Here is a 27,348-nt window from a genome sequence, read left to right on the forward strand (position 1 = left end):
ATTCATAAAAAGACTTTGAAAATGGTCCACATCAAAAAAAAAATCTTTAAAAAAAATAGATTGCTTCATTAGTCCATAGATCGGCAACTAGCAACCCTGGTCTCTGTTGTTCTATTTTTCATTATTTAATCCAGAATGAGGATAAACAACTTATTTCCTTGGCTCCTGTCTCTCTCTTTTCTTAATTCACTGTTTCATGCCATGCCATCAGTCACCTGTGTCCTCACTGTGGGGCAGGAACCTGAAAGCCCTCCCTTTTCCACCCGATGATGCTCCACTGTTTGGGGTTTTTAGGGATAGACGAGAGCGAAGGAGCAGGAGACACTGGAAGAGAGGCAGCAAAGTACTCCCGAGCCATTTGCATGGGCTCAGAAGTGAAAATGCAGAATTAAAACCTTTAAGATCCTCTGCAACCTGGCTTCAACCCATCTCTCCAGCTGTCTCTCACTTCTCACCTTCCCTAACTCTTGATTCCAGATGTACACACCTAGTCATCATCCCTTTGCAGAAAACCCTGGAGATTAGCTACCCCAAAGCCATTCTGAAAATCATTCTCCTCTGCTGCTCCCCACCATAGAGGCTGGAAAGCCAAACACACACACTTTCCCCATCTCCGTGGCAGGTATGGGTGGCTCCAAGTGTCAGTTCTTGTCCATTAGATGTAGGTGGAAATCTGCTAGGGCAACTTCTGGGAAAGCTTTTGTTTCCTCATAAAACGGGACAGATGCAGCTAATACAGCCTTTCCTTCGCTCCCCTTTTCCAACCCGGAACATGGATGAGATGGCAGGAGCTTGCAGCCATCTTGTAATCATGAGGGAAAGAGCAAGGCGAGTACAGAGACTTAAGCACTGAGCCACTGACCTATCTCTAGATGTCCTGCTCCATGAGAAAATAGAATTTTATTAGCTTAAGCTACTGCTGGTTTAGTCTTCTGTTACTTACAGCTTAATTCATTCTTAAACGATGGATGACCGTGAACTGAGTGCTGGGGATATAATGGAGAACAAAGCAGGTGCGGACCTCTTTCCTATCAAACATATTATCAAGTGTGAGAGATGGAAAAAAAGGAAATGAGTAAGTCCAAACATTACAAATGTTGGGACTCTCAGCTCCTCATGTGCATGGGGGTCATGACAGCACCTCCTTCATAAAGTGTGCATGGAAGGCACCCAGCATGGCCTCTGACAGCAGTCAAGGCCGGTAGCCACTGTGATTTCCCAATGATCTTCAGAAAGGGGGAAGCCCATCCCCTAGAAGAGACCACTGTTTTGAAAGGCGGCCTGGAAAGGTGAAGACATAGCTCTCATTCCTCTTTAGCAAACCCCATGGCGAGCTGTTGACAGGGCTGGCCCTGTGCACCCTGGGAGGATGGCGCGCCCTCCCGGTGCTGTGGCCCACTGGCTCTCATCCTCACTGGCTCCCCCAGGCACTTGGGTCCAGCTTAGCTACTTTCCCCACCGCCCCTCACAGCCTCGAGTCCCCTTTCCTTCTCTTCTGGCCAAGATGCACATTGATTCTTTCACTTCTATCCTCTTCAGTTAATGAAACTGGACCCCAGCTTTTCTGACCTCATCTCATCATCCTGCATAAACCCTCTGGGCATGTTTTCCCGTCTCCACGGTTATGCATCTGGGGTAGTGAGTTTTCTTCTTGGTCTATCTTTGTGGTCCCTGGAACCCTTTGTGGCCCACAGCTGCAAACAGTTTCCTCAACTTCAGAGCGTGGAATCTCTGTGACACGGTCACGGTAAGTGTCTGTGGTTTAGAGACGATCAAGCATGTGGTACGTGTCCTCCTTCCCTGGGATCTTTGGGCTTCTATTCTGAAGGACTTTGGAACTGTAAACACAGGATTCCTGCGACAGTAAACACCATCAGTAGTATCTATACACCTGTGGAATCTTGGAAAATAACTACACTTAGGATTCGTCCTAGCTGTTTAAGTCAAAGATCTTTATTTCCAGTTTCTTTTTAAAGAAAGCTCTTAGAATCAGAGATGAAAGATCACGCGTAAATCACACTTCTTCCTCAATAACAAAAATACGGTTTCAATAATTTTTAAAAATCAGTTTTTAGGGATCCAGAGAGCTGGGAAAATGCTGCTGGGTTTTTCTGGTCTACCACGGAATTTTCTAAGTCATTTAGAAGGACGCATATGTATCGTGGGTGCCTTACTTCCCTCCACGAGAACAAGAGCCTCAGGATCTGGAACGTGCTTATTTCAGGAAATTGGCAGTGACTGATTGGCTCTGAAGGAAAGTCGGCCCTGCTGGAGCTGCACAGGGAACTTCATTTCCTCCTGGAGGAAGTGGGCACAGACGCAAGCATCCAGGGAGCTCTAGTTCAGCCAATTATTCATTGCTCTTCACCAGCCAGACCTCGTTGCGACGTCCGTAGGGCTTCATGGGAGGGTCATACCCAGTGCAGAAGTAGAAGTCACTCCGGCAGGTGGCTGTACCCTCCAGGGTGGTGCGCAGCTCGGCGGCATGAGCTACGTAGTCAGTTGCCTTGGCATAACCGCCAAACTGCCTGAGGACACAAAGCAAGTCACTGGGTCAGAAAGGACAGGGTCTCAGAGAGATGGGGGGACGTCAAAAGAGTCACTCACTACTCTTATTACGACAAGCATGCTCCAGTTGTTAAGACTTCAGATCTGCCCCTTCCTACAGGGGTGGAACGAATCTCACCGAGCGTGAGCCTCGTTTGTAAAACAGGGATATGTTTCCTTTTTCTTCCAATCGGTTATGAGCATTAACTACAATCACGGATGTAAAAAACTCTAACGCAGGGCCTGAACCACACAACATTCGGCCCTCTGCATCGGGGGGTTCTGTACCCGCAGATTCAACCAACTGCAGATTGAAAATATTTGGGGGAGAAAAAAACGTTCCAGAAAGTTCCAAAAAGCCAAACTTTAAATTTGCCACGTGCCATCAACTATTTACATAGCATTTACAGTAATAGGTATTATAAGTCATCTAGAGATGGTTTAAAGTAGGTGGAAGGACGTATGTAGATTATATGCGAATACGACACCACTTTAGATAAGGGACTCCCGCAGCCTTGGATTTTGGTATCTGTGAGGGTCCTGGAACCAGTCTGGAACCAGTACTGTAGTCGGTACTATAGGCGAGCTTCCCTTCCCTTTCTGAAATTTCCTGAAGAGATGGGAGGCTGACTTTTCCCAAAGCCATGTCTTTACCCTTTTCTCTAGCTTCCTCTGCTGCCCCAGTCGCCTCTCTTCCCTGCCTCTCTGTTGCCAGTTGTCGGGGAGGAGAACCAAGGAAGTTAGGGTGGAGCTGGAGCTCATGTTTCTCCCACTGCAGAGCAATTCTAAGGACAAGTAGCAGCTTTGTTAAAAAACAGAGCTACCTTGTGACCACCTAGAGGGGTGGGGTAGGGAGGGTGGGAGGAGATATGGGGATATATGTATATGTATAGGTGATTCACTTTGTTATACAGCAGAAACTAACACACCATTGTAAAGCAATTATACTCCAATAAAGATGTTAAAAAACAAACAAACAAACAAAAGAAAACAGAGCTACCAAAGGCAGGACCCCTAGGCAAGCTTTAAGCATGCCTGCCCCAAATAAGGAAATCACTTCAGGGCTTCCCTGGTGGCGCAGTGTTGAGAGTCCGCCTGCCGATGCAGGGGACATGGGTTCGAGCCCTGGTCCAGCGGCTGGGCCCGTGAGCCGTGGCCGCTGAGCCTGCGCGTCTGAAGCCTGTGCTCCGCAATGGGAGAGACCACAGCAGTGAGAGGCCCGCGTACCGCAAAAGAGAAATCACTTCTAATAGATCCCTTCTGCTCAAATCAGGAAAGCCTTCTTTTTCTAGTAAGTAAAGATGATTTTTCCAAATCAGGCTTTTCTCTTGATGGCAGAAGGTGGAGATAGGGAAGCAATAAAGTTTGTCTTTTCACGACCGTTATTCTCTCCTTACGTCACCTGCCTTCGCTCCAAAATTCGTCCTGTGACCTACCCTAAATACACCACTCTAAATCTGGGGCTGCATTACAATCTTTACTAGTGTCAAACACATCCCCATTTCTAACGAGCTTGATGACTCAAAGGTCTGAATCTGTACCCAGCCAAGATTGGCCAAATGCATTATTTTGGGTGGGGTTCTCTGACTCACGCTTTGCTCTTTTATAACTCGCTAAGCATTCAGCACATTGATTACAGGGTTACTGCTTTGAAAATACCCAGGATTTCATCTCTAAGGAGTTGGTTGTTCTAATGTCTAGACAATAGCTACAGCACATGGACAGGGCTGAGACCAATTTGGGAGACAGGAGGCTTGGTCCTTCAAGTCTACTGAAGGAAGATTATAAGGCAGATGGAGAAAGGTGAGTTCTAGCTTCATTGAGGCTCAAATGAGATAAAACTGGATTAGGAGGCAGAGGATGAATATTAAGGAAGGATTGTTCTGACAATAAAAGCCTGTAAGACACTGGGCTTATTTTTGAAGAATGTCTATAGATTGAGGACCGCGGGTCTGAAATGAATCAGATGCTGGATGGGGGTGGGGTGATCAGGTGTTAAATGCCTCTGCAGTCCCCTCTCACGCTGTGATACTAAGCTGTTTTCTGTGTAAATCGATGATGTTGGCTCTTTAAACTACTGGTTTCTACAAACATCTAAAGGAGTGGTCCTCAAATACCTTCATTCATCAGTTGAGAGGCAAAATGGCTAGTTGTGTGCTCACATCCTACCTCTGCCACCGTCTAGCTCATGGTCTTGGGCAAATGCTTGCATTTCTCTAACCTTCAGGTCCTTCATCTGTTCAGTAGGAATGAGGCCATCAATTTCAGAAGGCTGTTGTAAAGATCAAAAAACAGAAAACGACGCAAACTCCTTACTCAGCCTCCTGCCCATCACGTGGGAAACGCACAGCAAACAGTAGCTATTGTTGTTACTTTGCAGTTTGCTCAGAACAGTCTCCAGTTCCCTGATGCCCGAGGTGAGAGACATAATGGTGATGTAAAGTAACTAGCAAGAGAGCTTAATGATGAAGAACTGGCTCAATTAACAACCTCATCTTCTCATTTTCTCTAAAAATGCTTTCAATCTTGTAACCCCACTCCCCTTCCCCATTCCTCCTTTCCCCTCCCTTCTTTCTTTCCTCCCTCCCTCCCTTCCTCCCTTCCTTCCTTCTTTCCTCCCTCCCTCCCTTTCTTCCTTCTTTCCTCCCTTCCTCCCTCCCTCCCTTCTTTCTTTCCTCCCTCCCTTCCTTCCTTCTTTCCTCCCTCCGTCCTTTCCTATCCTTTTCTTTCTTCAGAACTTCTCACCTTCTAACATACTATCTAAAAGTTATTCATTGTTTATGGTCTGAGGCCCCTGGTAGAATACAGGCCCCACGAGGGCAGGGATCTTTGTCACTCTTTGGCCACTGGTGTATTCTGAGCACCTAACACACATATTAGACCTCTTGGCTAAATGAACCGTCTGGGAGAAATGATGGAAGTCGCTGTCTTCAGGTTGATAGGCCTACAGATGAGGGCAAAGTCTGTTGGCCTCCATCTTCACTCACTCATAGAATAAAATCTGAAGCACCTACTAAGGGCACAGTGGTGGGGATTCAAACAAAGTGGATGGACTGGGGCCGTGTTGGAAAGGGCCTTGAAGGGCACGCTAAGGACTCTGAGCCTGACCTTAGATGCAAAGATGGACTCGGGAAGGGGTTTTAAAGTTAAGGGACTGCCGTGATCGGACTGTATTTTGGAGAGACCCCTCTGGGGTGGGGGGGTGGAGAGATGAGGGGAAGGGAGTCACCGGAGGCCAGGAACAGCTGACAGAGAGATGACGAAGGCCTGGACAAAGGCAAATGTGGGAGGTGAGCGTGGGGCGGGGAGAGGCCAGGGCGGGGGTGGGGTGGAGGGAGTCAAGGATTCTCCAGGGCTTCCAGTTAAGTTTCTGAATGGAAACTGACACCACCAACCAGAAGAGGGAATCGGGGCGGGTGGGTTTTTCATCTGGTTTGGGGCATATTGCTGTGAAGGTGCCTCAATGAAACGAATTTGTGCAACAATTATTGAGCCCCTAAGTGTGTGCTGGGCACTGTGAAATCTCCCTAGACTTGGGCAGGAACTGGAGTCAGAGATACGACCGGGGAAGGAGACGGGTCTAGCGACAGAAACTTGGGCGTCACCTGTGAGTAGGTGCTGGCTCTGGTCAGAGCGAAGAGGGCGATGGGGCCCAGGTGGTAAGCGTACAGAAAGTCAGCAGGCTGTTCTCAGAGATCCTAGTCCCCCGCTGCTGGGAGGAGGATGAAGACTCAGCAAAGGCCGCTGAGAAGGACCCACCTGAGTCCAAGGAGACCCGGCAGAGAGTGATGCGGAGAACGTCATTGTTCAGGGATTCTTAAATCCATTACCAGAAAAAAGAAAAAAAAACCCTTGACTTTTTCTATTTTTTCCCAGGCTGACTAAGATGCTTATAACGAGGATGAAAATTTCCCTATTGCTTCATCAAGGAAGCATTCTACTGGGAAACGAGCAAAGCTAGATGAGCTGCGGAACAGATCCGCATGTGCTCCCCGCTGCCAGTCTAACCAGCTGACCTGAACCCCCATCACAGAACCGCACAAACGAGCCAGAAAGCCAAACCCTCCCAGGCGCAGAGCCCTAAGATGTGAAGGAGGCCCGGCTCCGGCTGCCTCGTTCCCCAGGGCTCAGCTTCCACGCAGCACTCGGAGGATAACCAACGCTGCACCACCCCCAGCTCTCCAAGTCCACGGGCACATCTGAGTGTGAGTTAAGGAATGCTTGTAAAGCGCTCTGAGCTTCTCAAAGGAAAGAAACAGGAAGTCTATACATCATTTCTGCGAGCCTGTTAACCAGTGTCCAAGTCTCCCTCTTCAAAGCCGCTCACCACCAGGGCTGTGTAGTCAGAGCTCAGTATTCCCAAGAATTTGGTTACCATGGGAACCAAGGAAGGACACACATGCCCTGGATTCCAGAAATACAAAAGGAACTGTCTGTCATGAAGAACCTAGGGGTAAGACAGGAATAAAGACACAGACCTACTAGAGAATGGACTTGAGGATATGGGAAGGGGGAAGGGTAAGCTGGGACAAAGTGAGAGAGTGGCATGGACATATATACACTACCAAACGTAAAATAGATAGCTAGTGGGAAGCAGCCGCATAGCACAGGGAGATCAGCTCGGTGCTTTGTGACCACCTAGAGGGGTGAGATAGGGAGGGTGGGAGGGAGACGCAAGAGGAAGGAGATATGGGAACATATGTGTATGTATAACTGATTCACTTTGTTATAAAGCAGAAACTAACACACCATTGTAAAGCAATTATACTCCAATAAAGATGAAAAAAAAAAGGAACTGTCTAAACAGGTCTGGAAGAGTTGGGGTGTGGGGGGGATGATGCAGGTGTCATTGAGGCGGGTGAACAGACGGAGACTTTGGTCCCAGGTCCGAAAAATCAGAACGTGTTATCTTTCAGGGAGTGCTTGGAGCAGGCAGGCAGCGAGGAAGAGGAGAGATGGAATGGCTCTGAGCCTGACCATCCGACGTGGCCTAGAACTTTCACAGTCAACAGGTCAGCACGGATCTGTGGAGAGTCTGCCACGCACATAGCCCTGTGCTAAGCAGGAGAAGCGTAAGCCGAAGAGCTGATAATTCCACATCAACAGGAAAGAAGCTTAACACCGTGTGGCATTTCATTCAGTCCGATTGAACCAGGCTTATCGAGGTGAGCATCGCTCAAGCGGGAAGCACACGCTCTCGAGAGCACAGAGCCATAAAGACGACGGGGAACTTTCTACCCAGGCGAGGTCTCACTGTAGTGGCCAGGACAGAGACACACATAAAGATTAGGCAGGGCAGGAGAAAACACCAGAACGGAGGTACACACAGAACGCTCTGGGGGCAGGGACGGATTGGTTCTGACTTAGAACATGAAGGGAGGATGCTACGGACGTGATATCAAGCTGCTATCTATCTCTTGAGCGTCTCTTCTGATGGCGGCAATGAACAACATGACAAAAATTCCTGCCCTCACAGAGCTTGCAATGAGCAGAGGTTGGGGAAGGGCTGAGAGGAGCTGGGCGAGTGAGTGAAGGCCTGGGAGTGGATATTGTATGTGTGTGTGTTTGAGGCGGGGCTTGGGAGGTGTGGGTGGGATGCTCTGAGGCTAGGCGGACCCCTGGAGTGGGGCTGTGTTGTGGAGGACAGTACACGCCACAACAAGGCATTTTACTAGGCTTCACTGCCCGGCCAAACATTTGGGGACCCAACCCAAAGTCCACCCATCCCCCTTCGTATTTTATTACTAGCTTGGCCTTGGTCCCAAACCTCGGATGTGCCTCGGGCAGAGCCCAACAGCAGGGGGCAGTAGTGCGATCGGTCCTGGCGATCAGGGCTGGCGGAGACAAAAGGACCTCTCAGCAGAGGCAGAGCTGGAGGGACGAGAAACGCTAAGGAGGCCTCGGCAACGGTTCAGGCAAGAGGTGATGAGGGCCGTGGCCGTGCGGATCGAGGGGAAGGCACAGCCAGGAGGTGACCAGGACTCAGCCAACACTGACGCTGAAGATGAAGGAGTCAGGATGGATGTGAACGGGATGCGTAGGATGGAGGGGCCTCTGGGAAGACAGAACACTGGGGGTCAGATGTGGGAAGGAATGTGAGTTCCATTCGGACATGCTGATTTGGGGGCCGCCCGAGGAGGTTTACGCGGCGATGCTGCCCACGGAGCTTGTGATAAAAGGCAGCAGCACTACCGTGTTGATCTGCGTTCACCCACCTGGAAATAGTGACTGAAGCCCCTTCCAAGTACTAGACTAAAGGGACAACTGAGCAGCTGTGGGGGGAGTGAACGGTGATGGATTAGGTTTTAGTTACAGAATCTTATCACTGGCGGGGCGCTCAGAGGGGAAGGGGCTTAAATAGCAGAGGTATGCAATAAACGTTTGTCAAATGCAGCCAAACTTGCCACTTGGGACAAACGTTGCGTGCATAATTGTCGCACATCCGTTCAGATGGTATCTGAATTCCTCCAGGGCTAGGGCTTCAGCGCCTCATCATCTGTCCATTTTACTCTGAGACAGATTATGCCAGAAGGTATGTATACATGTATTTACTTATTTATTTTTTTCTACTTTTTGTTTTGGTTGTGCCGCATGGCATGTGGGATCTTAGTTCCCCGACCAGGGATCAAACCTGAGCCCCCTGCATGGGAAGTGTGGAGTCTTAACCACTGGACTGCCAGGGAAGTCCCGAATGTATTTATTTATTTACTTATTTTAATTTTTTTTTAGATGTTGGGGGTAGGAGTTTATTAATTAATTAATTTTTGCTGTGTTGGGTCTTCGTTTCTGTGCGAGGGCTTTCTCTAGTTGTGGCAAGCAGGGACCACTCTTCATCGCGGTGCGCGGGCCTCTCACTATCGCGGCCTCTCTTGTTGCGGAGCACGGGCTCCAGATGCGCAGGCTCAGTAGTTGTGGCTCACGGGCCTAGTTGCTCCGCGGCATGTGGGATCCTCCCAGACCAGGGCTCGAACCCATGTCCCCTGCATTAGCAGGCAGATTCTCAACCACTGCGCCACCAGGGAAGCCCCCGAATGTATTTATTTTTGAGTAGAAATAGGCTTCCCTATAATTTCAGTTCAGATACCACTTCTTATCTCTGGAACGACGCTGTCCTGAAATATCTCGAGGCATTTGCTTTTTGTCTGTTTTCTCCACTATAATGTTTCTCCCACCTCAAGGGGCAGACGCTTTGCTCGTTCCCTGCTATATTTCCAGCACCTAAAACACTTCCTGGCACAGAGTAAGTGAATGATGAAGATGTGATTTTTTTTGAATGAATGAATGCGTAAGTGGCCTCGCCTTTGTCTTCACAGTGAGTCTGAGGAATGGTAAGACGTTTAAGGGAGCTGGAGGGAGGTCAGGCAGGAGAGTTACTGATGGAAGGGTGGCAGCTGCAGCTGAAGCTATCGGGAGGGGCCGAGATCTTGAGGGAGGAGAGCAGGAGGCAAGGTCCAAGACTTTCATTCATTTACTTATTCACCAACTTTTCTGTTTTTAATTAAAAAAATTTTTTTAAAGAGCCCTCAAATCCCCCTTTTTGTTTTGTTTTATTTTAGTTTTACTTTCTTTGGCCGCGTGGCTTGTGGAATCTTAGTTCCCAGACGAGGGATTGAACCTGCGCCCTCGGCAGTGAAAGCGCAGAGTCCCAATCACTGGCTCGCCGGGGAATTCCCCTTATTTACTAACTTTTTTGTTTTTGGGTTTTTTTTTTTTTGCGGTATGCGGGCCTCTCACCGCTGCGGCCTCCCCCGTTGCGGAGCACAGGCTCCGGACGCGCAGGCTTAGCGGCCATGGCTCACGGGCCCAGCCGCTCCGTGGCATGCGGGACCCTCCCGGACCGGTGCACGAACCCGTGTCCCCTGCATCGGCAGGCGGACTCTCAACCACTGCGCCACCAGGGAAGCCCTGGGGCACTACTCTTACCCCCATCTCACGGATAAGGACACTGAGTCACACAGAGGCTCGGTGAGATGCCAAAGGTCCTCTGGCCATTAAGCGGTAGAGCTGACCTTGGAGCACAGGTCACCCCGACAATGAGCTCCTTGTTTCCAACTCTTCCCTTTATACCCAGACATTTCATTAAGATCATGAAAGTCTTGTTAACACCATCGAACCTCTCCTGCTGTTGGTCTCTGTTGAATTGCACTGAGGAGGTTGAGCTCTAACCTGAGTGGCCTTTATAGAGCACAGAGGGAGGACAGTAGTCTGGAATGAGGCCACTCATCGAAGTGTGAGGACAACTCTGTTGCCTCTTGTGAATACTGAAAAAACTCTGATCACGTTAATTTTTCATAGCCTTCTATTCATTTAAACAGTGTTGGTAATACATACTGCTAGTCAATGGACATCCCTTCACAAGGTCATAAAAAAGGAAGACTGAGTTAAGGATGCACTGTGTATTTGCAACAGTATTTGTGCCTTCTATTATGTCATCCACTCTGCCTTCCACAGAAAGGTACTTTTAAATGCACACTTGACTGTGCAGTGACACCTAGTGGCTAGTTGAGGAATGAACAGATGCTAACTTAGGATCAGATGCTAACAGGTTAAAAAACATTCATTGAGCCATGCTAGATGCCGTCTTTGTCACTCTCCTCTCTGTTTAGGTTGCAGTAAAGGAAACTTCGACAGACCTGGCTTGAATAGTAGCTTTTAAAGAGATTCCCTTTCCCACCATCCTTGGAGAAATGGCTAATTCCAGCTCTAGAGCAAGAAATGTCAGGATGCGCTTGAAATATCCTGTCCTACCAGAAACCAAGGAAGTTACTGAAGATTACGAGGGTCATGTCAAAAGGACCAAGAAAGCAACTTGAAGAGGTTCCCACTGGCCAAAGATGGGACAGTTTGAGCATCAGTGAGAATAATAACCGCAAAGAACTGAAACACATCAATTATGTTTGAATTCATACGTTTATATCGGTACTCAAAAACCAGAGATCAACACTGCCTCCCCTTTGGAGGATGTTAAGAAATGAAATCATTATTCTGAAAACTGATAAAGAGAAGGTATCTGGCCTTTTTTCTACAACTCTATCTCAGGGAAACCAAATAGTAGATGAAGGGAAGTTTCTCTTTACCAAAGTACTCCGGCTAATAAATGAAGAAGGAAAAACAGAGAATATTATCATTTGACAACCTCTAAGGAAACATGGCATCTGGGAAATGGTGATCTAAGGTCACTAATATCACAAAACCAGAGGCAAGCATGAGCCCCTGATGGAGATACACAACACCATCTTTGAAATATCCTTGCCCCGAACTCAAACTTGAATCTGATTATGCCTCTAGTTCTGACTACTAATTTCAGGCAGTACAGGGACAGAGAAACATGTTAAAATGCCACAGTAAGGAAACCAGCAAAATTCAGACTGTGGGAAACACTAGGATAAATGATCCATAAACGGCAAGGAAAAATGAAAACGTGTGGTGGTGAGAAAATCAACATAAATAAAAGCTTCAAAGATGTACCAACCAATTGCAATGGCTGCATCTTATTTGGAGCCAGATTCAGACAAACTGTAGGAACAAATTATGAGCTAGTAGGAGAAAACTGAACACTGGATATTTAAAATTATTATAACAGTAATGAATTGTTAAAATTTTAGGAATAATAAGATATTATTTTTCTATTTTTAAAAAGTCTTCAGTAGTCACAATAAAATATTCATGAATGAAATAATATAATGCCTGGAATTTGCCTAAAAATAATTTAGGGTCGGGACCAGGTTGAAGTTGTGAGGATACACATGACACAAAATTGGCCTTGAGTTAATTATCATTTAAGATGAATGATGGGTACCTAGGGTTTCATTTTCTTATTCTATCTTTCTATAGGTTTGAAGATTTCCCTACTAAAAAGTTAAAGGCAAAAGAAAAAAATGGGACCAAGTTATTATCCTGGGTTTGGAAAGAGAAATGATTAGAAACTAGTCTGTTCTGCTTGAAGTCTTATGTGACCTGATTTAATCATGTCAACCTCATTTCTTATGAAATAAGAAGGGGCAAAGAGAAAGAATTACTGAAACCTACTACAGGTCATAAACATTAAGCAGTTTATAAATAGCATCTCAGTAAATACTGAAAGATAGTCTCTAACAATAATACTATGAGGTAGATTATATTATCAGCACTTACAAGATGGGAGAACCAAGTCTTATAGAGGCTGAGTAACTTTCCAAGCATCATCCAGGATTCAAACTAAAATATACTTGTTCATCATATTACACCAGGCTGCCTCCCAAGACGCAGGAAAGAGGATGGAGAGGATAGAGTGGGAACTAGGAGAGGACAGAGTGGGAACTAGTATGAGACAGCTGAGATGCCTGGGGCTCAAGATTTAAGGAGGTACTCACTCTCAGGGCCAACCCTACATACACTTGGACAACTGTGAGACTGAGTGTCTCCTTAAACTTTGCACAACAGGTGCACCTGCTTCCTCACCCTAGTCCCAGCCCTGGGAAAAGATAGTCTAGGTATTCTTTAAATAGAGTTTGCATTCTCTGCAGCCTCTGCAGTGAAGGCTGGAAAGTCTGAATGAGGGCTGGAGCAGAAGAGGTGGAGGCTCCTGTCACACAGGAGGATTTTAACAACTGGGGAGTCACTGATTATCTAGAAGAGACCTGGCTTCTGAAGGGAGGTTGAGGCCTAAAGAATAAAATCATGCAACCACTTGTACCTGCTTTTCTCTAAAGTCAAGGGAACTGGACCCCAAGTAAAGCCCTGGAAACAGGACTAGAATAATAGGAGGCACACGTGCTCTGCTGAAAGGCCCACAGACCATGAATAACTAAGGCAGTAGCAGTCCGGCTCTGGCAAATGCTCCCTGCCCTTCTGGCATTCAAGGGGACTGTGGGGTAAAAACGAAGTATCTCTAGCCCTTTATGCTCCCCAGATATTCATGACCCCAAACTACAGACTGACTTAGATATTCCCTGAATCTCCCAGAACCCTGCTGTGGCTAAGGTAGATGTTCAGCTTAAGCTGAGGGGATATTCTCTATATCCAAATCAGTTTGGCAACTGGCAAAGGTGTTTACTTAGATACAGTGCAAATGTTTGTGTGCTGTAGGCTGAAGAAATTTAAGAAGAAAGTCAGTACTCAGTATTTCTTAATTCATCAATAATATGAATTTAGAAAGAGAAATTAAGAAATAATCCCGGGCTTTCCTGGTGGTGCAGTGGGACACGGGTTCGTGTCGCGGTCTGGGAAGATCCCACATGCCGCGGAGCGGCTGGGCCCGTGAGCCATGGCCGCTGAGCCTGCGTGTCCGGAGCCTGTGCTCCGCAGCGGGAGAGGCCACAACAATGAGAGGCCTGCGTACAGCAAAAAAAAAAAAAAAAAAGAAAGAAAGAATCCCATTTACAATTGCATCATAAAGAACAAAATACCTAGGAATAAATTTAACCAAGGAGGTGAAAGATCTTCACACTGAAAACTATGAAGACATTAATGGAAAATCTGGAGAAGACACAAATAAATGGAAAGATATTCCACGCTCATGGATTAGAAGAATTAATATTGTTCAGATGTTCATATTACCCAAAGCAATCTGTAGATTTAATGCAACCCTTATTAAAATTTCAATGGAATTTTTTACAGAAATAGAAAAACAATGTTAAAATTTGTATGGAACCACAAAAGACCCTGAATAGCCAAAGAAATCTGGAGAAAGAAGAACAAAGCTGAAGGCATCACATTTCCTGATTTCAAACTATATTACAAAGCTATCATAATCAAAACAGTATGGTATTGGCATAAAAACAGATACAAAGATCAATGGAACAGAACAGAGAGTCCAGAAATAAACCCAGGCATACATGGTCAACTAATTTACAACAAAGCAGCCAAGAATGTACCATAGGGAAAGGACAGTCTCTTCAGTAGATGGTGTTGGGAAAACTGGATAGCCACATGCAAAAGATTGAAACTGGACTACTATCTTACACCATACACAAAAATCAACTCAAAATGGATGAAAAACTTGAACATAAGACCTGAAACTGTAAAATTCCTAGAAGAAACCATAGAGGGTAACCTCCCTGACATTGGTCTTGGCAATGATTTTTTTTGTATTTGACTCTGAAAACACAGGCAACAGAAGCAAAAATAAACAAGTGGGACTACATAAAGCTAAAAACCATCTGCACAGAAAAAGGAAACCATCCACAAAATAAAAAGGCAACATATTAAATGAGAGAAATTATTTGCACATCGTATATATGTAATGGGTTAATATCCAAAATATATAAAAAAATAATATAATTCGAGAGTAAAAAAACCCAAACAATCAGATTAAAAAGTGGGCAGAGGATCTGAATAGAGATTTTTCCAAAAAAGATATACAAATGGCCAAGAGGTACATGAAAAGGTGCTCAACACCACTAATCAGCAGGGAAATGAAAATCGAAGCCACATGAGATGTCACCTCACACTTGTTAGAATGGCTATTATGAAAAAGACAAGAAGTGACAAGTGCTGGCAAGGATGAGGAGAAAACGGAATCCTTATGCACTGCTGGCGGGAATGTATATTGGTGCAGCCACTATGCAAAACAGTATGGAAGTTCCTCACAAAATTAAAAATAGAACTACCATATGATCTAGCAATTCCACTTATGAGTATATATCTGAAGGAAATGAAATCACTAGCTTGAAGAGGTATCAGCACCCGTATGTTCACTGCAGCATTATTTACCATAGCCAAGGTGTAGAAATGACGTAAGGGTCCATAGACAGATGAATGGATAAAGAAGATGTGGTACATACATACAATGGAATATCACTTAGCCATAAAAAGAAGGAAATCTTGCCATTTGCAGCAACATGGCTGGACTGTGAAAGCACCATGCTAAATGGAATAAGTCAGAGAAAGGGAAATACTGTATAATCTCACTCATATGTGGAATTAAAAAAAACAACAACTGAACTCACAGATACAGAGAACAGATTGGTGATTGCCGGAGGGTGGGGAGGTGGAGGGTGGGAGATCTAGCTAAAGGTGGTCAAAAGGTAGAAACATCCAGCTATAAGATAAATTAGTTCTGGGGATGTAATGTACAGCAGTGACCACAGTTAACAATATTGTACATTGTATCATATATTTGAAAGTTACTAAGAGAGTGGATCTTAAAATTTCTCATGGGGATTTCCCTGGTAGCGCAGTGGTTAAGAATCCACCTGCCAATGCAGGGGACACGGGTTCGAGCCCTGGTCAGGGAAGATCCCACATGTCAGGGAGCAACTAAGCCCATGCGCCACAACTACTGAGCCTGTGCTCTAGAGCCCATGCTCTGCAACAAGAGAAGCCACCGCAGTGAGAAGCCTGCGCATCGCAATGAAGAGTAGCCCCTGCTCGTCGCAACTAGAGAAAGCCTGCGTGCAGCAACGAAGACCTAATGCAGCCAAATAAATAAATAAATTTGTAAAAAAAAAAAAAATTTCTCATCTCAGGAAAAAAATTTGTAACTTTGTTTAAGGAACGATGTTAACTAAATGGTGGTAATCATTTCATAAGATAAACATATATCAAAGCATTATGTTGTATTTTACACTAATGCAATATTATATGTCAATTCCATCTCAAAACTGGAAAAAGAAAATGCAAATGCTCACTGCAGATGATTCAAGTGCTACCCGTGTATGCCTAAAGAATAGTTTCCTTACATGGAATAGACAGTGATGCCTTCCCTGTCTTCGATCTTAATGCTGTCATCGCTGGGAGCTGGTGGGTCACTTTGAAACTCATTTGGAATCCGGAACCAGACTTTTAATTTCTTCTGTAGGGACCCATCGGCACTGGGGAATACGGCAAAGGAAATAGGAACTGTCATCCCCATCCCGATTCCTGAAAACACAAAACCCCACAGATGGATGTGGGTGTTAGAGACAGAACCTGCTCAGGCCCATGGACCATCTGCTGGTCTCATTCTTCTTCCAAGACAATATTTGTTGTTCTTGAAATTCATAATAAGTATTTCAGGCATTAAAACATATCATCAGACACGGACAAAACGCCTCTTATTTGTATATATTGGAGGTAAGAGCATAGTGATTCAACTCGTCTGGAAAAAATTATTTGGTAATATATATTTAAGACTGTAAATATATCAGTATCTAATTACTTCCTATCTAATTGTTGATTTTAATGAAATAATCCAAGATATGGAAAAGGCTATAGGTAATAGGATTTTCCTTGCAGCAGAATTTATAATTGTGAAAAATTGGGATTCATATAAATGTTCAAAATAGGAATATGTCTAAGTAAGTGATAGGCACATGATGCAATTTGATTTATCTATTAATAGTTATGCTTAGGACTAGTTAGCTACAGTGTAAAATAATTATGAAGTAAGTGACAGAAGCAGGATGTATTGCACAAACACTATGATTACATTTTAAAAACCTATTAAAAAGCCCTAAAAAATACATTTGAAGACGACAATGATTATATTAGAAAAGATGGATTGGGGTGCTGTTTTGTTATTGTCAAAATTTTTTAATGAGTTTATAATTTTTACACATATTTTCTTCTAAAGAAAATGTTATGACAGTGCTAAGAAGGAAAAGATTTCTTCTTGACCTCCTACTGGTCAACTTATGTCCAAAGCCTGATTACTTTGGTTCTAGTAAGTGTTACTAAGGTTAATACTAGTTTCTAACTTTCTCAATTATCAACTTGAGATATATCCTAAAAATTCAACACATTGTCTCTTTTTTCACCTTGTGTTTTGACCCATTTTGGGTTTGCACTGATTCCAAAGTGCAGGACAAATTAGAGACCTAAAGAGTTCAATTCGTATTTAAATGTGGTTTACATACCAATAGGCACACTGAAACTTCAGGCCTCTCATTTTAAAAACAGGGAGGCAGCCAGCACAGACTGCCAAGTCTTTTTATTTATTTATTTGTTTGTTTGTTTATTATTTTTAGGCCATGCCACACGGCTTGTAGGATCTTAGTTCCCCGACCAGGGATCGAACCTGGGCCCCCGGCAGTGAGAGCGCTGAGTCCTAACCACTGGACCGTCAGGGAATTCCCCTGGACTGCCAAGACTTTAAGAGGGGAGCAGCCTAAGAATTCTCAGGCTCTTTATTTGCCGGAACAGAGCCAGGGACCCTCCATAATCATCACTCACTGATCCTCGGTATCCCCACACAATCTGAGCTACCAGGGGGCTGACTCTGGAGATTTCCAGCGTGGGGGCAGAGGTCTCATGTCAGAAGCTGGCCTTGTTCTGTGGCCTGGCTTATCGTGGGCACACCTTACCCAGTCCACTAACCCAAAGACATGATAAGCACTGTAGGGTTAAAAAATAACAAAGAAACAAACAATCAGCGTTGTGTCTCCACACCTGGAAGAGAAGCATGAACTCAGTGCTACTGAGCGGGGATCCCACAAAGTCGGGGGAGACTGGCATGAAGTCAGTGGGTCTCCCCAGAGCCTCCCTGCCCACGGAGCACAGCAAGTTCACGTGCCACTGAAACAGGTAGTGACAGGTGCCTTGTGGTCCCTCCCTGTGTTTTCCATTGATGACGTGAGACTATGCAGCCCTGGCCTATGAGACCAGAGCCAATCCTTCAGGGATACTCACCCTTGTCATTGGAGCCTCCCACATACTTCACGACTTTGGGCATTGCTTCCCGTAGAGCCTCATCCACAGGCTTATCAGTCACTTCCACTGTGGCAAACTTCCCACCTTCACAGGCCCTCTCCTCATAGGAGACCTCTCCCTAGAGGCAGAGAATATGCAGCACTTAAGAGATAGAAAGTAGCAACCTGTGATGACTCTAGAAACAGTGAAAGTCCAGTTACCAGAGGCACACACTGCTAAGGAACCTTCCATAAAGAGCCCAACGATGGTTACAGGGAAGAGACAGGCCAGAGAATGAAGGGCCACGACAAACAGATTCTGAGATTTCTTACAGATGTAGAGACAGCAGAAAAAACTTCATATAATCAATATTCACAGAGAAATAATAGAAGATATTACAACCCAAACCACCGAGAACATCCCCAGTATGCTATAAAAATAGACTGTTCTGAGATCAAAGAGCTCTGGGAAATTAAAAATATAACAGGAAAAATTCAGTGGAAAGGCTGGAAGAGAAAATTGAAGGAAATATTCTAGAAAGTCAAGTAAAAAGGCAAAGAAGTAGAAAATAGAAAAGAAAATCAAAGGATCAAGCCAAGAGATCCAACCTCTGAATAATAGGAGACCCAGGAAAAGAGAAGAGAAAATTGCGAAGGAGGAAACAAAGAAATACAGCAACCATCCCACAAAACTCTATGGCCCCAAGATTAGCCTCAATCTAGTAGAAGGGCTGCAATTCAAGAAGAATCAGAGTAGTTCTTTTCACACTGTACTCCCAGATGCAATTCCTCTTCCCAATCTGCCCCTCAATGACCAGCTGCACTGTCACTTCCCCCCCAAACCCTTCCTCCTTGGCAGTGATCCCCTCTCTGTGTTGAGTCTCTGCCCTAAGGTCATTACCCTTTCCCTATAGACCCACACAGCTCTCTTTCACCCCTCTTCCTCTTCTTCACCATTTGATGTCTCATATGAAAAAATTTTGTGTTCCTGAACATACTGTAAGGCAGCACTTTCAAACTTTAAAAAAAACCCACAATCCATAACAAGAAATACATTTTTACACCACACCCTATCATGAACATACACGTTTGAAGCAAAGTTTCACAAAATAACACTTTACCTGTATGGACCGGATGCATGATTATACATGTCTTTTCTTTTAAATTGAAGTATAGTTGATTTACAATGTTGTGTTAGTACAACAAATATATATATATATATATATATATATATATATATTCTTTTTCAGATTCTGTTCCCTTATAAGTTATTACAAAATATTGGGTATAGTTCCCTGTGCTATATAGTAGGTCCTTGTTGGTTATCTATTTAATACATATAGTAGTATGTATATGTTAATCCCAAACTCCTAATTTATCCCTCCCCCCACCTTACCCTTTGGTAATCATAAGTTTGTTTTCCATGCCCATGGATCTATTTCTGTTTCATATATAAGTTCATTTGTATCATTTTTTTAAAGATTCCACATATAAGCGATATCATATGATGTATATCTTTGTCTGACTTACTTCACTTAGTATGATAATCTCTAGGTCCATTCACGTTGCTGCAAATGGCATTGTTTCATTCTTTTTTATGGCTGAGTAATGTTCCATTGTGTATAGACACTACACCTCATTTATCCATTCAGCTGTCGATGGACATTTAGGTTGCTTCCATGTCTCGGCTATTGTAAATAGTGCTGCAGTGAACATTGGGGTGCATGTATCTTTTCGAATTATGTTTTTTTCTGGATATATGCCCAGCAGTAGGATTTCAGGATCACATAGTAGCTCTATCTTTAGTTTTTAAAGGAACCTCCATACTGTTCTCCATAGCGACATGCCTTTTCTTTCTATCCTGTTTATTTCTATTCTGCTCTACTCAAGTGAATTTTAGTCTAGTCCACTAAAAGAAGAAAAACCTTGATCTATATTAATTTTACTATCTGGTAATGGAACACCAGTACAGTTTGAAAAATCTGCTAGGTCTTTGTGGACAGAAACTATATCCCAGAGCTTTACATGTTAGATGCTCAAAAGATATTTATTTATTGATTAAGGAGGTGCCTCTCTTACTAATGATTGTAAAAAACAGACACATGATAGAGGACCTGGCTGCCCTGGGCTGGTCAAACAGGCCTTCCTACAACATCTTAGACTGAAGATTCAACTTCCAAGGGGATATAATGAATCCCTAGAGGAGGGTAGGACTGTGAGTGGCCTATACAGTCTGAAAAAGTACACTTACTATTATAATCTTATACCTAGAATGCAAAAACACCTATTGTTTTTGTAATGCAAAATTGAAGGCGAGTAGTGAGAAAGGGTCAGGGACATCTGAACATAAACGCTGAGTGCCAATTTCATATACTTCCCTCCACATGGGGCAGGGGAAATTGCACCAGACCAAGAATCAAGAGGCCACAAACTGGCCTCGACTTTGGGGCACTGTGCCTACTAATTCTGAGGACTGCTGTGAGGCCCTCCCCTTAGTGAGTCTGCCACTTCCAAAGAGCCTTCAGTAGCAAACTGTGTTATGTAAACTCGGGGTATCTTGCTCTTTCTGGCTCCTTCTGTCATAGCAGAGACCAGACCCAGCCTTCTTTGGAGGTCCCACTAAGTCTTGCCACTTAAAATGTTTTAAATTCCAGAAATGTCACTCTGAGTCACAGAATTTCAGCCTGAAAGAGGTTTCAAGGTTCACCCAATCAAACTCATTTTACCAAAGAGGAAATGAAGAACCAGAGAGACTGAGTTGCCCAAGACCACACAGCTGCTGAGTGGTGAAGCTGGAACCAGAATTCAAATCCCCAAACTCTGGTCTAATGCTTGCCACAAGGCTCTATGCTCCACAGGGGATGAATTGGGTATTTTTTAACCTCTTTCTGTAGCTACTGAGGTAGTTATTTCTGACAGACATTTGTAGGTTCGCATCACACTCAGAACAGGGCCATCAAAAGTCATTCAGTGCAGCTCCTTCTCTTACAAATGAAGAAACCAATGACCAATTCTCACGGGAGAAAGAGCTGGCTGGCTCTCTCCTTTGTTTTCTTTCCTTCCTTTATTCATTCAACCAACAACTAAAGAGATGAAAGACATGGTCCCTGACATCAGGAGGCATGGTCTAATAGAAGTAGCCAGGAAAACAGGTTATAACCTGACGATATGTTTAAGGGGAGAGGCGCTCCAGGGCAGTGTGGGAGCATGGGAGAGGACCACCTAGGTTAGTTTGGGGGACATGGGTGTCTGTTTACAAGTTTGGGGAGGCCAAGCTGAATCTGAGGTGCTTACAGAGCATCCAACTGGACATTCAGTCACCGATGCATTGATTCATCGAATAAACATCTACTGAAAACCTCTGCCAGGCGCTACAGAGTTGGAGATTAATATGATTCGGGCAGTCTCATTGGATGGTGAGAAGAATTACATAATCATTATATGATGTAGCAAATGCTCTGATAGTTCAGGGAGGGCAATTTCAGGTAGCGGGCACCCTAGGAGTAAAAGCAAAGAGCTGAAGAACTTTATGATGACGGTGAAAAATATAAGTAATTCACTGCCACTGGAGCAAGAACGGCCCAGCAGGGCATGGCAAGAAAGGAGGCCAGAGACTCTGGCAGGACCCGGATTTCCGAATGTCTGAAGGCTCTCACAGGGAGTTGGATTTTGGAACCATTAGTCCAATGATGGTGATCTGACAGCAAGTTCGTTTCATCTACCCCAAATTAGTTCAACCTACTTTTGTAATCTAAATATAGGGTTTTGCAGGTGTGTCTGAGTCTTGAGTGAGCATGTTCTCAGCTTGTTCCCCGAGGCAGAAAAGTCCACGGCCAGAAAGGAACGGCTGCAGAGAAAGGAATCCAGTTTGATTCGGGGAGCCCAGCCCCCATGATAAGTCTACCATCCTTTAAGGCTGAGCTTAACTCTACCTCTTCTTCCTGAATGATCTTGCCTTCCCATGAACTTCAAAGACAGGTGACACTAGAGCTGGAAGGGCGCTTACAAATCCACTGGTTTATCTGTCTCCTGTTACAGATGAGCAAACTGTCCGTTGTACAGTTGGACACATGGGTCTGGACTCAGCAGGGGCCTGGCTCAGTTAGGATGCATCAGCATAAAGGGCAACCAAAGCTGTGAATGAGGCTGTGTTGCCCAGGGAACATACACAGAGCATTCTATATAAATTAATCACGTTAATTAATCTCCCGCCTAAACGCTGTCATTCACCAAGTTCTTATCTGTGATGGTCCAGGCACCACTTAGCTTCTTCCTACTTTGCCGGCCATACCCAGAGCACCTCCTCACTGGCCTTCTGCTATCTGCTTCAATGCCACGGTCATTCCTGCCTCAGGGCCTCCGTACCTGCCTCTTCCTCTGCCTGGGGGATTCCTTTCCTGTCTCTGCCCAATGAATCCTCACTCGCCCAACAGGTCGCAACCTAAAAGTCACTTCCTCAGAGAGGATCCCAGTTTAAAACAGGTTCCCCATGATATTTTTATAGGCCCTTGCATTTTCACAACATAGTATATTGTAATTATAATTACAATGGAATTATAGTGGAATATAATTACAATGGAAATTGTAATGGAATAATAGTGTGTTTAATCTCCAACTGCAATCGTAAGCCCCATGGGGTCATGGCCTGTCTGTATTGTGTACCGCTGTATCTCCCAGCATCTAAGACCACGTCTTACACATATATATAGTAGGCCCTCTATAAGGATTTGTGGGAAAGGAGGCCGTGGAGTGAAGCTTGGCTTTACTCTAATGAAAAGGAATATGGTAGCCATAGCTGGCTGGAGAGATGAGAACCTAGCCTAACTATATATATCCATCCTGGAGGAAGGTTGTGCCACATTGTCTGAAGGTGGTTCTCCAACAGGTACTGCCTGTTTTCACAGCATCTATGTCTGTAACTTCTCATTTGAACCACTGCATCACTATGAAAATTTAGCTTTGAGAGATGGATATTATCCAACTATTCTGATTTTCCAGGGAGCTGAATTTAAATAGAGCTCTATTTCTGCAGAAAACAAAGCACCTGAGTTAACACTGTTAGCACATGTGATTCTTCAAATTTAACATCTTGAGTGCACTTCCTTGTTACGTGTAACAAAATAATGGCATAATGGCCTTCCCTCACCCCACGTTCAGCTAGCTTGTGCTCCCACGTCAGTAACTAGATGAGGATTTCAGCCAGTGGCCACAAATAGAAGTTTTCAACATTCAGTTGGAACCCTGGTCAAGTTCAAGTCCCAGACAGAGATGTTGCAAGAATGCCTCGCAAGGTCCTCTGCGAGGGTGTTTTTTTCTCTTGCCACCTGCTGTAGCTGGTATACATGCTGATTTTGGAAGCCAGCTTTCTCACTATAAGAAAACAACAATAATTATTATAATAATGATCAACCTAACTGAGTACTTTCTATGTGTCACGTATTATTTTAAACAACCCTGTGAAGAAGTAAGTGTTTTTATCTTCATTTTCGGATGAAAACGAGGTTAAGTAACGTGCCCAAGATACAGTGGCAAGAGGTGGGGTAAGGATTCCAAGCCAGGCAGTGGGGTCCTAATCAATGTGCACAGGCTGGAAACAAATCCCATAAAGATGTCCATTACTACTATCAGTCCTGCTCTCAGTACCCACAAGACCCACCCAACCCCACACAGAGAGCTGTGCATCTTCCGCCCTCCCCAAGAAATGCAGAAGGACCTGATAAGGTCTGCAGCAGCCTGGGCCTCCCCACCAGGTGCCTGGAATCAGCCCTGAACATCTGGTTGAGTCTGACTTTGAGCTACGTGGGGCACCCTGTGTAATATATTCATTCACCCAGGAAAGTGAATAATAGTTTCTGACCCAGACTCTTTCCAGGAAGAGACAGATCATTTCAGAAAGAGGCTCTCTTCACAATAACAACACCCTGAATTTGTATATTTTTTTAAAAAAAGATTACAAGAATCTTCGACTGTTTAATTAATTGTCACATAAGGCACTGTCATTCTCATCTAACAGCTGAGGAATTTCAGGGTTCAGAGTGGTTGAGAGGTTAAGTAACTTAACCCAAATTACCTGGAAAACTAAGGGCAAGTTAACAATCAAGTGCTAGGTATTTTGTTGAATAATTTGTAATTGGTTTCCTCCTTTAAATTTCAAAACAATGTTATAAGACGTGGATTATTATTTTCTCTCATGATTAGCATCAGAGAGGTTAAGTGAGCTGTGACCACGAAGCTAGTAAGAGTGGAGCTGAAATGAGTTCCAACATAACGATATTACTACATGTGTAGGGTGTATTAGCTTACACACCATTTTCATGTTTCTTAAACAATTTAATATTTCTAGCAACTCTGGGAGTGGATGGCGAAGATATTTTGATACCCTTTCTACAGGTGCAGGAACTGAGGTTCATTCAGGTTAAACGATCTGCTTCAGCCTGGCAACAACATCCCGTATGGTTCCATATTCTTATCAGATGTTGAGGGAAGATGCCGATCGGGGAGCTGCATTTATCCCTGGAGACGCCAAATCAGTGGCAGGTGACACTGTACTATAAGGGGCTAACAGAAAACCAAATGACTGGAGTATTCTGAACAGAGGCACCTTGATTCAGAGAACTGATTTCACAGATCATAAAAGAGCTGAGATGCCCAGCAGGGACAGTAAAGCAACCCTGAGGTTAGTAAGCGCCCTACAGAGGTAGAGGGACGGTCATCTTTTACCTGAGTTCAGATACCTGGATCACTTGGTGAGAACCAAAACCATGGTGGCCTGGCTAGCAAGAACTGGAGCCCCAGAGAAGCTCCTGCTTCCAGGGACCTGACAGGGAGGAGAAGGCGAGGGAGAAATACCCTGGCCTCTCCCTTCTTCCAGCCCTCCTATCTCCCTCTAGTGCCTCGCACTGGGAGCCCAGACCCTCAGCCTGCACTGCAAATAACTGTTAACAGCAAAGACAAAGTGAGCCCAATTCTACTACAGAAAGGAAAGTTCTCTGCAAGCTGTGGGTAACACGTGGATTCCTCAAGTGTCAAGGCCAACAAGGACCCTGGAGATCCTCGGGCCGTGTCCACAGACTGGTATGCACACAGGCGACATCCCACCACAGACAGATCCTACTGCCTACCTGACCCGCAGGGTTTACAAACATTTGTAACAGTTAAAACTGACACAGGGCTTCCCTGGTGGCGCAGTGGTTGAGGGTCCGCCTGCCGATGCAGGGGACACGGGTTCGTGCCCCGGTCCGGGAGGATCCCACATGCCACGGAGCGGCTGGGCCCGTGAGCCATGGCCGCTGAGCCTGTGCGTCCGGAGCCTGTGCTCCGCAACGCGAGAGGCCACGGCAGTGAGAGGCCTGTGTACCGCAAAAAAAAAAAAAAAAAACTGACACAGTTGTGCTACTTAAAACCGTAGCCTCAACCCTAACACCCTCTAGTCCCTCCTCCCCTTCCCTGCTTTATTTTATTTTTTAATTTTTAAAATTTTTATTTATTTATTTATTTTTGCGGTACGCGGGCCTCTCACTGTTGTGACCTCTCCCATTGCGGAGCACAGGCTCACGGGCCCAGCCGCTCCGCGGCATGTGGGATCTTCCCGGACCGGGGCACGAACCTGTGTCCCCTGCATCGGCAGGCGGACTCTCAACCACTGCACCACCAGGGAAGCCCCCCTGCTTTATTTTTTGATCACAGCACTGATCACCACCTGATACATGAAATATTTGACTTACTTGCTCACTAGTCACTAAAAGAGGAGTTCCATGAGGACAGGGATTTTTGCCAGTTTTGTCTACTGCTTTATCCCCATTGCCTATAAGAGTACCTGGCCCACTCAACAGTTATTTGTTGAATGAATAAATTTTAAATTTAGAGATTTCACATGAAGAGTCTGGATTGCTGGTTTTCCTTAAAAACCCAGCAACCCTGGTTCACATCACTGCATGACAACTGCCTGGAATTACCGTTTGCAGATGGGGGCTTGAGTTCTCTGTCTCCAACTTGCCTCAGTTCGCACCCTGCCTTACAGTTTGTCACTCATTTTCATTATGTGCCTGGCTGCTTGTAGGCACCTGAATAGGTCACCTTTGATCAGGGCTAAAGTGCTTATTCTACGTAAGGCTAAGGAAACAGATATAGACAGATGAAGTAACAGGCCTCTGGCTATAGCTGCTTGAAGAGTCCAGACTCTAGTTGAGGGCTTTTGTGTGATGATCAATGTAATGGGTACCTGACTTTGGCCCCCCAGACAACACGGTCCTTTAACAGATGAAGCACTGGGCAGGGAGCTGAGTATATAGCCGCGAGGTGCGCAAAGTACCTGTCCACAGGAGATTATCATCTAGTGGCAGATTTGTTTTCAGGGGGCAGTCCAATTTGCCTGGGTGAGCACTAATGTTAATTTGGGGGAAAACTGCAATGATGCCCTCCTCACTCATCCTGTATTCTAGGACTCCAACTCCCATAGGGCAACAAGCCATTTGACAGCTCTGGGCCTTTGCACGGGCTCTTCTTGTTTCTGTGCATTCCTGCACATCCCGGAGGCCTAGCTGACGGCACCTTCTCTGCGCAGGCCCCACTATCACCCGTTGGCTGAACGGACTGCTCCTTCGCCTGCGCTCCCGGACTTGAACAGTTACCTCCTTCGCAGAGCAGATCTTGTTCTTTTATATTCAGTTCTCCACCAAGGACAGTTTGGGAGTTTCTCAAGGACAAGCACTTTTCCAGTCTTTCCTGCAACCGAAGGCCTCTCAGCGAACAAATATTCATAAAGTTTGGAATGTTTAAATGGACGAATGCACTCAAGAGGCGCAGTCCATCTCGGTAAGCTGGGGTTCTCCCCTCAAACCCATCCTGCCTCACTGTCTCCCCTCTTCCCAGCAGAGCCCTTCGCCCCGCTGCACCCGACCTCCTACTCCCCTCCTTCCCAGTCCAAGCGCTGGGCATCGGAGGGCCGTGGCCACGGCAGACACCAGAACGCACAATCCCGGGCACGTTCCTGCCCCACCTGTCCACGCTCCAGCCGCGAACAGGGTGCGGTGGGCGCGGCCGCCCTTCCGGTCCCCGGCAGCCCTGTGGGCCTACCTTGCCCCCTTTGCTCAGGATCTGCCAAGGCCAAGTCTCTACGCTCCCAAACAGCGAGTTCTTGATCACGCCCAACATGGTGTCGCCGCGGCGCTCTGGATGCACGGGTAGAAGCTGGGTGGCTGCTGCGGCTGGCGTC

The 27,348-nt window shown here is 45.3% G+C and overlaps 1 protein-coding gene across 1 annotated transcript; it reads right to left on the bottom strand.

Moving 5' to 3' along the window:
* Positions 1-1,933: 1,933 nt before the first annotated feature.
* HEBP1 (heme binding protein 1) lies at positions 1,934-27,348 on the bottom strand. The gene is made up of 4 exons (XM_082665296.1): positions 27,210-27,348; positions 18,136-18,274; positions 16,209-16,389; positions 1,934-2,528 (listed from the first exon to the last, which is right to left on the bottom strand). The coding sequence occupies exons 1-4, from the start codon at positions 27,285-27,287 to the stop codon at positions 2,351-2,353; spliced, it is 576 nt and encodes a 191-aa protein (XP_082521422.1). The 5' UTR covers positions 27,288-27,348; the 3' UTR covers positions 1,934-2,350.

This window comes from Grampus griseus, assembly GCF_964374135.1.
Source record: "Grampus griseus genome assembly, chromosome: 11".
NCBI classification, from domain to species: domain Eukaryota; kingdom Metazoa; phylum Chordata; class Mammalia; order Artiodactyla; family Delphinidae; genus Grampus; species Grampus griseus.